The sequence below is a fragment of the Silurus aristotelis genome, assembly GCF_946808225.1.
Source record: "Silurus aristotelis genome assembly, chromosome: 13".
In the NCBI taxonomy this organism is placed as follows: Eukaryota; Metazoa; Chordata; class Actinopteri; order Siluriformes; family Siluridae; genus Silurus; species Silurus aristotelis.
The window spans coordinates 14,300,302-14,316,807 of NC_139586.1; the positions used below are offsets into that span (position 1 = coordinate 14,300,302).

The following is a 16,506-nucleotide window of genomic DNA, read 5'->3' on the forward strand; positions in this document are numbered from 1 at the left end:
TACCACCACCTTCACCCACACCCTCCCTTCCAAACCACTTATCCCCCTGCCTACAGACTCATGACACTACACAATGTTGTAATGGACCATTGTAATGAACACAACTGTGGTTTTCCATATCAAATGATTCTGCTTGGAGGATGCCGGACAGTAATCAGGCTCCCTCTCTGGGCTCAAAGGCAGAAATTAACCCCCAAAGAATACTGATGATAAGGAGATGTGTGAGATGACTGACGGCTGGTTGTTATATAAGATGTGATATCTATTATATTTATTAAATTAATAGTTTTAGACTTTCACTTACACGTTTTTTGCACCACTCACGTTTATAACAGCCATTTGTATATGGCTCAGGCCTGAGCTGCAGGATAATGTTTGCTTGTTTCTGCTAGGTTCTTTGGTTTCCTCCAACTATCCAATAATTTGTTAGGAGGTGGATTGGCTATGATAAATCGCCTTTAGGTATGAATGTGTGTATGCATCGAAACCCTAGATTTCTGCCACACAACAAAGGTTCCCAGGCTGAGATAGGATCCAGATCCACCCACCAACCTCACCAGGATTGAACGATTATTGAGGAAGAATGATTGGATGGATGATTGAATCATTATAATGCTGACAGTACTTTGTAGAATTTTTTCAATTGAAAGTAACAACACAGAGTATTCGAAAGAATATTAGAGTAATCATATGGAGCATATACTGTAAATAATACACTCACCTTCACATTTGTACAGTTAACTAATCAACAAATCATGCAGATACAGGTCAAGAGCTTCAGTTAATATTCACTTCAAACAGAACAAGCATTTATTATTTTTGATTTAATTAACATTGTGTGAGTGACATGTCAGTGGGTTGTAGTTGAAGTTCTATCTATCTATCTATCTATCTATCTATCTATCTATCTATCTATCTATCTATCTATCTATCTATCTATCTATCTATCTATCTATCTATCTGTTAAAAACTTATGTTTGAAAACTTATGTTTCTATGTGAAAATGAGGATATAAAAAAACTCAAATGTGAGGCACAGAATATCATTAGCACAGACTCATTAATAGTTTGGGTGGGTCTGTGCCCATTACAGCCAAAAGTGTCCAACTAACAGGACTGAATCCTGATGTGGTCTTCACCTGTTGTATCTCATCCACCACAATTACTGATGTGTTGTGTGTGATGAGATGGTTGTCTGCTCGCCATGGTTCTAAAAAAGTGATTATTTGAATTTTCTGTATCTTTCCTGGCAGCTCGTACTAATTCCACTGCCTTGTCTTATCACACATTACTGTCACTCACACTGTTTATGAAAGATTCATCAGGTACAATGGCACCGTTAAAGCCACAGAGATCACACTTTCTCTTCATTCAGGGTCTGATGTGAACATTAACAGAAGCGCTGGGCCTGAATCTGCATGATTTGCACTGCGCTCTTGTCACATGATTGGATCATTAAACTGGATGAGAATGTGTATAGATGTTCCTAATAAAGTGGACGGGGAGTGTATGTGAAATGAAAGGCAAAATATTTGTGTATGTGTGCGCGTGCGCGCGTGCATTCGTCTTCGCTCAGGACCTTTACTTTGATGCATTTTAGCGCCCGGAAGTCGTGTTACCGGAAGTGAAAGACTTTGTTGTTCACATGAACACCCATGTTCAGTCGGTAGCGACGAGAAAATTAGCGAGTTAGCCAAACTGCTAAACTGACGGAAAACTGAAGATTGAAAGCGCCGCCATGTCTCGGGGATCGATTGAAATCCCCCTGCGGGACACTGACGAGGTGTGTAAATGTTAATGCACGTTATATTTAACATTTCTGCAACTTTATTTCTAGCAAAAGGACACTTTGGTGAATAGTCGATTAGCCATTGCTAACTGCTATCGTTAGCGCACAGAGAGGCATACACTAAACCTGTCCAGTGTCCTGTCACTATAGATGTGTACAATAATCCAACTTATTACGCTTTTATAACAGGTCATAGTAATGACAGATTATTTACTTATGCAGTTTAAGAAAGTTTGTCATTTTATAAATATGACTTTATTACAATATTCAGTTGTATTCCTCATGTAGTGTTCACTTATGAAGGGGCTAAAATCATTCAAGTCTTTAATGGGTTTATTTATTTTACCTAATAATAAAATCATGGATCTTTTTGCAATTATTTTTTATTAAAAAAAAAATCGAAATCAAAATAATATAAAATACAAATGGGATTTTGTTTTTTTTCACAACTTGTTTTCGGTTTTGTTTCATAATAATTAAGTATATATTAATAATAAGTTTAATTCAATTCGTTTTTATTTGTGTAGTGCTTTTAACAATGAGCATAAGTAAAAATAAAAGACAAAAACATACCTTATTTTCGAATAAATTAAACTTAATTTTTCATTTTTAAACATAATTGTTAAAAACTGAAATTTTGTTATCATGTTAAGTTAAAGCATGTAGTACAGATAAACGTTATATTGATTAAGTGTCATTAAAAATGTGTTACTGCAGTTGTTGTTTTGTTTTTGTTTTTTATTTTTTTTGCTAAATATTTATTTTCAATTTAGCCAATAAAATGGTTTAATTTCAGATAGGTTTCCTAATAATCACTACTGGATGTTGTTTTTAATCAGCATTTCTCAAAACAAAATCTTTGCATTTAAAAAAAAATATTAGAGTAGTGTTAATCCCACAAAAGTATTAAAGTTAGTATATTTATTATTAAGTCCAAACATTCTTCTGTTAGTCTAGTCTAGTATAGAGTTGAATGGATTTAACCCAAAACTCGAAAACAAATCTATAGTATAAACAGCTTTATCGTAGCTTTATCATAAACATTTGAATAATGAGTCTAATATTTGATTGGTGGAAGTCAGGCAGAGAGAAGAGGTGATCATCTGTGAGCAACAGTATGGTTTTATGCCGAGGAGGAGCACCACAGACGCATTATTTGCTTTGAGAATGTTGATGGAGAAGTATAGAGAAGGTCAGTTGTGTATTTGTGAATTTAGACGACAGGGTGCTGAGAGAGGAGTTGTGGTATTGAATGAGGAGGTCAGGTGTGTCAGAGAAGTATGTGAGGGTGGTGCAGGACATGTATGAGGACAATGTAACAGCAATGTAGTGTGCAGTAGGAAAGACAGACTGTTTCAAGGTGGATGTTGGACTGCATCAAGGATCGTCTCTGAGCCCTTTCCTGTTTGTAGTGGTGATGGACAGGTTGATGGATGAGGTCAGACAGGAGTCTCCATGGACTATGATGTTTGTGGATGATCTTGTTATTTGATTTGAGAGTAGGGTGCAGGTGAAGAAGAGCCTGGAGAGGTGGAGGTATGCGCTGGAGAGAAGGGGAATGAAAGTCAGTAGGAGTAAGACGGAGTACATCTGAGTACAGTGTGTGAATGAGAGGGAGGGCAGTGGAGGGGTGCGGTAGCAGGGAGAAGAGGTGGAGAAGGTGGAGGATTTCAGGTACCTGGGGTCAACAGTGCAAAATAATGGAAAGTGTGTTCGAGAAGTGAAGAAGAGTGCAGGCAGGGTGGAGTCGGTGGAGAAGAGTGGCAGGAGTGATTTGTGATGGAAGAGTATCTGCGAGAGTGAAAGGAAAAGTTTATAGGACTGTGGTGAGACCTGTGATGTATAGTCTAGTGACAGTGGCATTGAGTAAAAGACAGGAGGTGGAGCTGGAGGTAGCAGAACTGAAGGTGTTGAAGTTTTCTTTGGGAGTGACGACGATGGACAGGATTAGAAATGAGTTTATTAGAGGGACAGCACATGTAGGACGTTTTGGGGATAAATAGAGGGAGGCGAGATTGAGATGGTTTGGACATGTGCAGAGGAGGGACATGAGGTATATCAGTAGGAGAATGCTGAGGATGGAGCCACCAGGAAGGAGGAAAAGAGGAAGACCAAGAAGGAGGTTCATGGATGTGGTGAGGAAAGACATGCAGGTAGTTGGTGTGAAAGAGGCAGATTTCAATTAAATCATAAATCGTAATTTATTTTAAAGTTAAACGGTTCTTTGTCCAACATTAGAGAAAGCGAAGATGCTTTTACCCAGTCATATAGTATGGTAGTTTTTACCCCTTTGCATTATCATATATTTTTATGGTAATTGGGTGAATCAGTAAATTCAGAGCAAGTGATTGTTTGTTAGCATATTTGAAGCATCAGTGAGAAGAACATACTTTGTATTTTAACTTCTGAAACATTGATGCTCGTCAGGCTTGAGGTGGTTTGTGGGTTAGAGGGTCATGGACAGGTTACGAACTGGATGAGAAATAGGTCTCATGTTCCTTTTTCAAAATATAGAGATGGATGGGTTGGAAAGATCCTAGTTATTCAAATATAATTTTGGTGGATGAGGTAAAAGTCAAAAATAAAAACAGTTGGTGTAGCCCAGGTTGTAGAAGAGGGTATATAAAGGTTGCTACCATGGAACTGCCAGACTTTGTTTTTGCAAAATAAAGTATTTTTTTTCTTTGGAAAAAAAGTGGATTGTGAACTTAGGGTTTTTTTTTTTTTTTTTTTTTTTTTTGGGGGGGGGTTGCTTATCATCTTAACTTTTGTCATTGATTTTGGTACTTTTGATATTAATTAGCCATGACAATAGTTAATAGAAATAAATCCACTGTTATCAGTGCCTTGCAATAAATTGTGCTTCTTCTGTGTATCTGAAACTATGCGGTCAATTCACCTTCACCGTTTTTGTCCTTTAGGTGATTGAGCTGGACTTTGATCAGCTTCCTGAAGGAGATGAAGTGATCAGTATCCTGAAGCAGGAGCACACACAGCTACACATATGGATCGCACTCGCTGTAATATACATCTTTTCTTTTTTGTGTGAGTAAGCTCAGAGAAGATATGTCACGTGCCGTCTCATGTTTAACTCTCCCGACTCTGTGTGTAGTTGGAGTACTACAAACAGGGGAAGACCGAGGACTTTGTGAAGCTGCTGGAGGCGGCGAGGATCGACGGAAACCTAGACTACAGAGACCACGAGAAGGACCAGATGACGTGTCTGGACACTCTGGCGGCTTATTATGTCCAGCAGGCTCGCAAAGAAAAGAACAAGGATGCGAAAAAGGACCTTATCAACCAGTCAACGCTCCTGTACACGATGGCGGATAAGATCATCATGTACGATCAGGTGAGTGAGAATTAGAGAATTAGACTTGGACTGTTGACATGGTTTGTCTTGCAGAGGATACAGACAGTATTTCTTGTTTTTTTATTTATGGAACAGAACCATTTGTTGGGACGAGCCTGTTTTTGTCTGCTGGAAGGGGACAAGATGGATCAGGCTGATGCTCAGTTTCACTTCGTCTTGAACCAGTCCACAAACAACATTCCTGCGCTGTTGGGTGCGCAACTCGTGCAGGACATCACTCACATGGTCTAGAGCAGGCGTTCAGCAAGTTCTTTTTATTAATGGAATATCAATTAAATGCGCCATATCTGAACTTTACCCTATTCAATCTAAACATTTCTCATTTGTGTAGTTTGTTTGTTTATTGGAGTTGATTTTATTGTCAGGAGATGTGTGTTACTTCTAATACTGATGATGCCACAGCCATCTGTTGCCAGTTTAGATCACAGATTTATCTGCGGATGTAGGCTTTGCGCTCTCCTTCTTGTCAGTCACAGTCTCATGGGTGTCTGAGAGATCATGTATGTAGAAGATGGCTTATTGTCATGTTATATGGCACCGTGATGCAGAATGAGCAGGAGTTTGAAAAGACACAGTTGATTGGCTTCATTTGATTTTTAGCTTCACTGGACTGGAATAAAATTTTAATACTCATATCAGGTCTTCTGTCACTGTCTATAGAAACTTTGTTTGGTACTTTTTAAGTGAAAATAGCATGCTATTAATTCTTGTTCTTATTTTTTACTTTAAGTGAATTTTAAATGAGAAGCAGAAATTTCATGACTTTCACCTTTCTGAGTTGGAATTGCAAGATAGATGCCTTTACTACTTACCACTAAGTTGAAAGTTCCCACTTGATGAATGCAGCATTTGCTGTCACCATGGTTAGCAGAAGTTTTGTGATGGTGAGAATGATTTGGTGAGCTGACTGGTGGATTGGAAGATAGTTATTATTTGTGGAAAAAACTCATATGCCTCCTGGCTGTGCTTCAGAAACATCACTTTTTAGATCCCACTGATTTGTAGTATATTAAAAAACCTACATGCAGCAATAATAACTATTAAGTGCTAAGTGATATTGTTTCCATTTCTTCTTATTATATTGTCACTCTCACAGGTAAGGCTTGTATTTCCTTCAATAAAAAGGATTACAGAGGAGCTTTGGCTTACTATAAGAAAGCTCTACGCACAAACCCCGGGTGTCCAGGTGAGAATTTTCTTTCAATTATCCCGAACAAATATTAATAAATAACCTAATAATGAGCAGATTAAATTTATTAAACAAGGGACATGTATATTAGTAAACATGGTCTAGATAGATATGATGTTTTTCCAGTAAAATAAAGTCAGTGTTTTCTCCATGATAGAAATCTTCAAGAGTTATTATATTCCTCTTTTCTCTATTTATCAGTAACGAACTGCACTTTTTTTGCATCATACCACACTGACAAATTAATGCTTTTTTGTGTGTAGCTGAAGTGAGGCTTGGGATGGGTCACTGCTTTGTGAAGCTGAACAAGTTGGAAAAAGCTCGCCTAGCCTTCAGCCGCGCCCTGGAGCTCAACCCGAAGTGCGTGGGAGCCCTGGTCGGTCTCGCTGTCCTCGAGCTCAACAACAAAGAGGCTGACTCCATCAAAAACGGCGTGCAGCTGCTCTCCAGAGCCTACACTATTGACCCAAGCAATCCAATGGTGCTCAACCACCTGGCCAACCACTTTTTTTTTAAAAAGGTAACATAATTATTAAGAGAATAATGTGTGCATGTTTTTGTTTCACATAATTAGAGCTTATGCATTAAATGTCTTTCTTTCTTTCTTTCTTTCTTTTTTTAAATAAGGATTACAGTAAAGTCCAGCATTTGGCCCTTCATGCGTTCCACAACACAGAGGTAGAAGCCATGCAGGCTGAAAGCTGCTATCAGCTGGCTCGTTCCTTCCACGTTCAGGTTAGAACCAGGTTCTGGATTTGAAATGTAGTTCAAACATGTTTAAATGTTGAAAGACTTTATTTATTTTTTATTTTTTGTATTAAAATTTCTTTTTTTTACATATAGGAGGACTATGACCAAGCTTTTCAGTATTACTACCAAGCTACGCAGTTTGCCTCGTCCACCTTTGTACTGCCATTTTTCGGCCTGGGACAGATGTATGTGTACCGACGCGACAAAGAAAACGCAGCCCAGTGCTTTGAGAAGGTCTTAAAGGCATACCCGAACAACTACGAAACCATGAAAATTCTCGGTTCGCTTTACGCAACGTCGGACGACCAGGAGAAAAGAGACATCGCTAAAGTAATCTTCAGTTTCTATGAACGATAGGTTAGGTCACAATAAACAAGCTATTAGATGTTGATCTTTTGTTTTGTTGCATTTTAGGGGCATCTAAAGAAAGTTACTGAGCAGTATCCTGATGATGTGGAAGCCTGGATTGAACTTGCTCAGATTTTAGAGCAGACAGACATCCAGGTATGATGGATATGATTTTATAGGAGCATTTCTACTTATTTATTTATTTCTTGGTAAAAACCACTCTAAACACATTTTTTCCCCCTTTTACAGGGGGCTCTTTCCGCATACGGCACAGCTACACGTATTCTCCAGGAGAAAGTTCAAGCTGATGTTCCCCCTGAGATCCTTAACAATCTGGGGGCTCTGCACTTCAGACTGGGGAACCTTGGAGAAGCAAAGGTAGAAATGGCTGATATTTTGTATGTAGGATTGCTGCTTTAAATGCTGTCTAATAATCTGTTAATAATTGAAAGTTTTATGTCTAGTTTTCTAGATATTAGACAACAATAAACCAAACTGAAATTCTGTCTGATCCAGTTTGCTAAAAAATTCAATTTTTCCAACCCAGGTGTAGTCAAACACTTACTGAAGCTGGGGGGATGAAGCGATAAGAATGTATTGGTGTGGTATTGGACAGGAGGGTATTGAGATTGCATATAATTGTACTGGGCAGGATTTCATGGAATAAGAATAGAGTGAGATGGGATGAATTGTATTCAGCAGGACTGTATAAGGGTTTGTTTGTGTGGACTGGATGATTGGATTGTTTTTGATCAATTGGATCAAACCTCTTTGATTTTGCTGTGAACATTTCAAAAGGTTTAGGAAACATGTTAATACAGTTTTTAGTCTGATTCAAGGTCTTGTAAACACATACATGCATGTATCCTGCCCAAGGACTTTGGTAGTTTTTGATATCAGAGATATACATTTTACCCATAACACCTCTCTTTTTCTTTTCTTTTTCTTTAATAAAATAAAAGAAATACTTCCTGGCCTCTCTGGAGAGAGCCAAAGCGGAGGGAGAGCATGATGAGCATTACTACAACGCCATTTCCGTTACCACCTCCTACAACCTGGCGCGGCTCTATGAGGCCATGTGCGAATTTCACGAGGCTGAGAAGCTCTACAAGAACATCCTGAGAGAACATCCAAACTACGTTGACTGTAAGAAATAGAAATACACGTTTTTTTCCCTGATTATGTAGTTCTTGTAAAGTGTAAAGAGCTTAACATAATTGTCCTAATTCCTAATTAATCATTTTAATAGGTTACTTGCGTCTCGGCGCAATGGCCCGAGACAAAGGCAACTTCTACGAAGCCTCAGACTGGTTTAAAGAAGCACTTCAGATCAACCAGGTAGTCTTGATATTTAAATCAGTAATTCACTGATGGATTTTTTTTTTTTTATTGAGAAGAGTACATATTTTAACTGGTAGAAGCATGGAAATGTTTAAATGAGATAGCAGTGGAGTTTTAACAAGATTGTGACAGGAGTGATTTGTGATAGAAGATTATTTTCAAGAGTGAAAGGGAAAGTTTATAGGACTGTGGTGGGACCTGTGATGTTGTATGGATTAGAGACAGTGGCATTGAGTAAAAGACAGGAGGTGGAGCTGGAGGTAGCAAAGCTGAAGATGTTGAGATTTTCGTTGGGAGTGACGACAATGGACAGGATTAGAAACAAGTTTATTGGAGGGACAGTGCATGTAGGACGTTTTGGAGACAAGATGAGGGAGGCGCGATTGAGATGGTTTGGACATGTGCAGAGGAGGGACATGAGGTATATTGGTAGGAGAATGCTGAGGATGGAGCCGCTAGGAAGGAGGAAAAGAGGGGGGTGTAGAGACGGATGATCCGCTGTGGCGAACTCTAACAGGAGCAGCCGAAAGAAGAAGAGTACATATTTTATTCAGATACTGTTTTTAATGATAATTAGTTTGACAGTTAGATTTTCCCTGATTGGTAGTCTGTGAATCTCATCACGGTCATGTGATGAGAGTCTGCTCAACCTTTTGGCAGCACAGTTGCTCCTCCTCCTGTCCTTGTTTAATAACGTGTGTATGTCGTTACAGGATCACCCAGATGCTTGGTCCCTGATCGGAAATCTCCACTTGGCGAAGCAGGAATGGGGTCCCGGCCAGAAGAAGTTTGAGCGCATCCTGAAGCAGCCGTCTACTCAGAACGACACGTATTCCATGCTGGCTCTGGGTAACGTATGGCTGCAGACACTACACCAGCCAACAAGGGATCGTGAGAAGGTGCGAGATGTGGTTCAGTGTTTACAATTATATGCAAAGAACATGCACAATGAGGCATTTTGTCTCTTTTAGTTTCTCATTTTTTTTCTTTTCTTGTTGTAGGAAAAGAGGCACCAGGACAGAGCTTTGGCTATTTATAAACAAGTTCTGAGGAATGATTCTAAAAATCTGTATGCTGCCAATGGTATCGGTATGTATTTCCCAATTCCTTCTGTTCAGTTTATTCAACATATTAATTCCAACATATTATAAATTGAATGTCTGCATTTAAGAGTTCCCACAGTGTTTACAGATATTTAACAGTTAGCTTGTAGCTCACATAAAACACACAGCATGATATTTTCCAATGTTTTTTGTTATTTCTTGCCCAGGAGAAGAATCTGATGATTTTTTTTAACCTGATTCCCTGCTGTGTTGTGTCTTATGCAGGAGCTGTTTTGGCCCACAAGGGTTACTTCCGTGAAGCACGTGACGTGTTTGCGCAGGTCCGGGAAGCCACAGCAGATATCAGCGATGTTTGGCTGAACCTGGCGCACATTTACGTGGAGCAGAAGCAGTACATCAGTGCTGTGCAGATGGTGAGACAGACAGACAGAGACAGACAGACAGAGACAACAAATATGACGTTATCTTGTTGTTAATATGAATCTGTGATTTGTTTACTATTGTTGTTCTCGTTTGTGTACTAGTATGAGAACTGCCTGAAGAAATTCTACAAGTACCAGAACACTGAGGTGCTGCTTTATTTGGCTCGGGCACTTTTCAAGTGTGGAAAGCTACAGGAATGCAAACAGATGCTGCTGAGGGTCAGTCAGTTACTAATATTTGTGTTTTTTAAAAGCGGTTCAGATGTGCAAAACAGCAATAAATAAATAATATCAATTATTTAAAAATAATTTAATAACTTAATTACTTATCGGTTTTTTATTGAGCTCACCATAATAAAGGAATTTATTCAAATTCACCGTTGATTTAAATACAATAGCATTCAATAACACAACATAAATAAATTATTATTATTATTACTACTACTGGAAATAGTAATAATAATAGTAACGTTTAATATTGTTATACTTTTTTTAAATCTTTTCTACTTAAATGCACATAAAAGTGAAAAGATTTATATTTTAATGTTTTTGTTTTTGTTTTTTATCTTTGTTGTAAAATCAAACAACTGGATCTAGATTGCCAGAGCTTTAAACACAAATGTTCAGTGATCTGCAAATGGCAGAGTGAACAGAAATCCATATATGGTGCTAATAAACGTATATATATTTAGGCTCGTCACGTGGCTCCCAGCGACACAGTGTTGATGTTTAATGTGGCCTTAGTGCTGCAGCGGCTCGCCACTCTGGTGCTAAAGGACGAGAAGAGCAACTTAAAGGCTGTGCTGAGTGCAGTGAAGGAGCTGGAGCTTGCTCACAGGTATACTCACTCTGCCCGATCCTGAGATAACTGCTTAAAAATGTGTGTGTGTGTGTGTGTCTGTGTGTGTCTGTGTGTGTGTGTGTCTGTGTGTGTGTGTGTGTGTGTGTGTGTGTGTGTGTGGACCTCCAGCAATATAAATAAATAATAATAATAAAACCCAGAGCTGACCCTGTTCTCCCTGCTCTACTCTGACTTGCACCTTTTTCCTTATAGGAAATGGCGGTGTGGTGATTTGTGATAACACTTGTGCATGTATTGTTATTAAAATTGTATTTCAGCTCCCAGGCATAAGCAGGTGTTTAATAAATTCCCAAATCAAATTTTGACTTCTCTGTGATCCTAAACTTGCTCTGTCCTTCTGCAGGTACTTCAGCTATCTTAGTAAAGCTGGAGACAAGATGAGATTCGACCTCGCTCTGGCTGCAAGTGAAGCAAGGTGGGCTCACATGGTTCTTCCAGGTTGTGTGATGATGTAACCCTGTTTGATAGAAGCTTTGAGACTCAGACCGGGGCCGATCTGATGTAGAACATGTGTCGCCATTGTAGGCAGTGCTCTGATTTGCTGAGTCAGGCACAGTACCACGTGGCCCGTGCCCGTAAGCAGGACGAGGAGGAGAAGGAGCTGCGAGCCAAGCAGGACCAGGAGCGAGAGGTGCTGAGGCAGCAACTGATTCGCAAACAGGAGGAGAAAAAGGTTAAGGAGGCCGAGGAACAGAAGAAACTCCTGGAGCAGCGAGCGCAGTATGTGGAGAAGACCAAGAACCTTCTTTCCTTCACCGATGAGATGAAGGAGTCGTCAAAAGAGAAAAAGAAAGGAGGAGGAAGCGGACGGGTCAGTCCCAATCGAAGTGTTCATTTATTAATTAATGACATAGTAGTTTACCGATTTACAGTTATACAGTGGTCCCCCGGAACTCACGTGGGTTACGCTCTAAAACAAAGTTCCGATAAGCTGCAAAATTTGGATGCAGCCCCTATGGTCCTTTAGTGAATTTATCTAGACATTAGAAAAAATGTATCGGACTGTATTTAATCTGGTGGAGTGTCTGCAAAATAAGTTGTTCCTTGTATCACTTATTATAGCAGCTTTAAACAGTTGTTCGTATTTAAAGACTTCCAAATGCAGCTATTACGGCTCAGAAAGCGCGAGCACGTGGAATTAATTAGAACTATTCGAACTATTCTGCCTTTTTTCTAAACTTCAAATGGCATGTGAGATCCTGTTAAGGGATAAAGAGCAGAGCTGAGGATCAGGGTGAAGCAAAAAATATTGTTCATATATTCCTCTTCTTATTTATCAGCGTAAGAAGGGATCACAATACGACGACTTTGTCAATGATGACTCCGACGAAGAGCTGCCTGTCAGGAAGAAGAAGAAGAGGGCACCTCGAAGCGGGAGTGAGCAAGAGGAAGAAGAGGAAGGGGGAGAGAAGAGGCCACGCAAGAAAAGGAGGAGGTGATAACGTTTTTTTTTTTAAATAAGTGAACGTGACTGAACTTTGATTAATAAATGAAAAAAAAAGTATGAGGTGATTATTAATTTCATCCTATTTATCTGCCAATAAACAGCAAATTGAATGTTATGTTTTAAAAGCCTGAAAGAGAACAGAGCTCTAAACCGCGTATGCATGTTTCTCCAGATCAATTAAAGGTGGAGAGGAAGGAAGTGAGGATGATGAAGGCAACTCAAGACCCAGAAAACAGCGCAGACCTCGAGAACGCAAGAGGATTGAGAAGGTACAGATCCCCCTTGTGGAAAAACAACACCCTTGTGGTTATCTGCTATTTTTCCTAACATGCTAATGTCTGTACTGATCGTGGTTTTCTCTCGCTAGACGAAACCTGAGCGTCTGCCACCATCACTTAAAGGCAAGATCAAATCCAAGGCCATCATTTCCTCCTCGGATTCCTCTTCAGATGAGGGTGGACTGAAAATAGCCGAGGACCGGTGAGAGTCTTAGTGTTTGTGTAATCAGGTAATTAATCAGTGAAGCTCCTTTGCTTAACAATCCCACTTGTTTTGTTCGTCTCAGGAATCGAGACAGCGGCTCGGGATCCGAGGACGGGGGCCACCAGAAACGCATCGCCTCCGACAGCGAATCGGACGAAGAGCGTCGTCGTTCAGGCAACTCAGAAGAGGACGAGTCTGGCAGCGAACAGCCGGTGAAGAAGAGGAGGAGGCCGCAGCCGCAGTCTGATTCTGAGCAGTCGGACAACGAAAGCAAGAGGAGCCGTTCGGAGGGTTCTGACGACGAATCCCGACCCGGTTCTCCAGCACCAGCCTCAGATCAGGGCTCTGAAAACGAGGGATCACCTCAGCGCTCAGCGAACGAATCCGAGCCTGAGGGATCCAACAACGAGGCCTCAAACCGAGGATCTGATGATGACAGTGACTGAGTTTAAACACATTATAAATGTGTTTCATGGATTTTTCTTTTTCCTGCTTCTATTCTGTCCTAGATGTCAGTGTTGCGTCTCTTCTTCAGACACCTTTTAACTGCTGGTTGAGTAAATGATACTTTAGTGACACTTTTCCCCCAAAAAAACAGCTGAATTTTTTTTTCTGGATGAAAAATGCATCATGTAATTTGAGTTTTCATAAAATAAAATGGTGAATTTGTGTTATTTCAAAATAAACTAAGATGGAACCTAAATATTCAACAGAGCCTACAGTTTTTCATATTTGATGTTTACATTTGTACTGAAATGAAAAACACTTTTGAGTCAGGATTCATTCATCTCAAATTTATTTCAACTTTACATAATAAATTTTTTTTAACAGAAGTGTTTAATTCCATTTATACTACGGCAATTAAGTCAAGTTTATTTCTATAGCGCTTTTCACAACAGACATTGTCTCAAAGCAGCTTTACAGAAATTAACAGTTAAGGTAAATGGTGTGCATTTATCCCTGATGACCGGCCATGGCGACTGTGGCAAGGAAAAACTACATTAATGTTATGAAGAAGAACCTTGAGAGGAACCAGACTCAAAAGGGGAACCCATCCTCATCTGGGTGACATCAAGAGTGGGATTATAGTCTTTAAACAATACAGACCACTGGAGAGTGAGAACTAACATGAGCACTGGAATGTAAGATTATAAGTAATGTTCTTTCTACAGTCTTATTCAGTCAATTGTGTTTATAAAACTAGGAGCTACTGAGCAACTCAGAAAATAGCTCAACATTTGCGATCATCACAGATCCAACACCAGCTTCTACATGCCAGAGCCTTTAAACACTCAAGGAGGTCCAATGTCAAAACCACACATGTAGCGGGATCCAATTGGCACTGGTACGTCTCTAGATGGTTCGGGATGTTTGCGAGTTCGGCCTCTACTTCTTTAAAGGTCCACAATCTTCATGAGGAGGGCCGTGACTGGAGCTGGAGCAACCTCAGGATGCCTCAGGATGGGTAGAGAAAGAGAAGCAGTGGAGAGAAATTAGCGTAGCTGCTGTTCATGATATTAACAGCACAAGTTGATAATGTGCATGTGATCAGATGTACTGGAGCACAAGGCTATAATGTGAGACGTATGTTATGTGTAGGCTTTGCTAAAAATACATGTTTTTAATCTGCACTTAAACTGGGGGAGTGTGTCTGAGCCCGGAACACTATCAGGAAGACTGTTCCAAAGTTTAGGAGCTAAATGTGAGAATGATCTACCGCCTTCAGTGGACTTTGCTATTCTAGGAACTACTAGACGTCTGAAGTTTTGTGACGGATTGTGTTAGAAGACTGGATAGATAATTAGGAGCTAAACCATTTAGTGTTTTGTAAGTAAGTAGCAGTGGTTTGAAGTCGATTCGAAACTTAACAGGAAGCCAGTGTAGAAACGATAAGATTGGGGTTATATGGTCATATTTTCTTGACCTTGTGAGAACTCTGGCTGCTGCATTCTGGACTAACTGTAGCTTGTTTATTAATGATGCAGGACAACCACCTAGTAATGCATTACAATAGTCCAGTCTGGAGGTCATAAACGCATGGACGAGCTTCTCTGCATCAGATATAGACATGTTTCTTAGCTTAGAAATATTTCTAAGGTGGAAGAAGGCTGTTTTTGTAACATGGTTGATATGATTATTAAAAGACAAGTTTGTGTCTAAAATAACTCCCAGGTCTTTTACTGTTGAACTAGTAGTTACAGAACATCTGCCTAAATGCAGGTTGAAATGCTGGAGCTTCTGTGTACTGGTTTTTGGGCTGATGAGCAAAATCTCCATCTTATCAGAATTAAATAATAGAAAGTTATGGGTCATCCAGTCTTTTAATTCTTTAACACACTCAGTTATCCGAGCTAATTAAGCTGTATCGTCTGGTTTTGATGAGATGTAAAGCTGGGTATCAGCAGTATAACAGTGGAAGCTAATTCCATATCTTCTAATACTGTTTCCTAAGAGAAGCATATTGTGAAAAGCAGGGGTCCTAGAACTGAACCTTTTGGCACGCCATAATTTACTAGCATTATCCTGGATGGCTCTCAAATTAAATCTATGAAATGGTTACAATTAGACGGGTAGGATTTAAACCAGCTTAATGCCTGTCCCTGAATGCTGATGTAATTTTGTAAGTGATCTAGGAGAAGATCATGATCTATAGTGTAGAATGCAGCACTAAGATCTAGTAAGACTAATAGAGAGATGTAGCCTTGTTCTGAAGCTAAAAACAGGTCATTAGTGATTTTAACTAGAGCAGTTTCTGTACTATGATGGGGCCTAAAACCTGACTGAAACTCCTCAAAGATATTGTTCTCTTGTAAGTGGGAACATAACTGGGCAGAGACAATCTTTTCTAAAACCTTAGACATAAATTAGAGATTTAAAATGGGTCTGTAATTCGATAGTGTGTTTGGATCCAGATTAGGTTTTTTAATGAGGAGCTTAATAACTGCTACCTTGAGGGATTTTGGGACGTGACCTAAAGATAGTGAGGAGTTAATAATCCTTCCGTAGATTAGTTGAAATGGGATCTAACTTAATGATACCATTCTCCTTATTACAGTTTTTCTCAACTGCTTTCAGTCATTTCTCAGATCAGAATTGAAGTTTGCAGATCTCCAAGTGCATTTCTCAAAACAACACGTACAAACTGCACAACATAGTGGATAACCGGAAAATACGCGTCACCTGCTCAAAATGCTTTGTCTATCGTGCAAAAGCGTGTTTTTTCATCAATCATTGTGTCAGAGGCAGCAGAATCCCATGTCATTTTTTCAACAATGTGAACGTGACAGGCAAAATTATTAGTCATGTTGTCAGTAGAACATCATACTCAGTTTTAGTTATTTAAATTATACTCAAGTCAGGTTTTGATGACTAGAAACCACAAAATTAACGTACTGGTGTGTGTCATATTTTAAAGTGTTCCTCCGGTAATAAAAGAAGT

The 16,506-nt window shown here is 39.5% G+C and overlaps 1 protein-coding gene across 1 annotated transcript; it reads left to right on the forward strand.

Annotated features, from left to right (window-relative positions):
- Nucleotides 1-1,587: 1,587 nt before the first annotated feature.
- On the forward strand, nt 1,588-13,770 carry ctr9 (CTR9 homolog, Paf1/RNA polymerase II complex component). The gene is made up of 23 exons (XM_083558727.1): nt 1,588-1,782; nt 4,710-4,808; nt 4,901-5,140; nt 5,237-5,354; nt 6,258-6,347; nt 6,614-6,870; nt 6,978-7,085; nt 7,194-7,430; nt 7,515-7,604; nt 7,698-7,826; nt 8,411-8,594; nt 8,698-8,786; nt 9,503-9,688; nt 9,791-9,878; nt 10,118-10,266; nt 10,378-10,494; nt 10,968-11,113; nt 11,481-11,552; nt 11,663-11,948; nt 12,418-12,572; nt 12,757-12,853; nt 12,952-13,064; nt 13,150-13,770. Exons 1-23 carry the CDS (start codon nt 1,738-1,740, stop codon nt 13,511-13,513), a joined length of 3,459 nt encoding a protein of 1,152 aa, XP_083414853.1. The 5' UTR covers nt 1,588-1,737; the 3' UTR covers nt 13,514-13,770.
- The last annotated feature ends 2,736 nt before the right edge of the window (nt 13,771-16,506 follow it).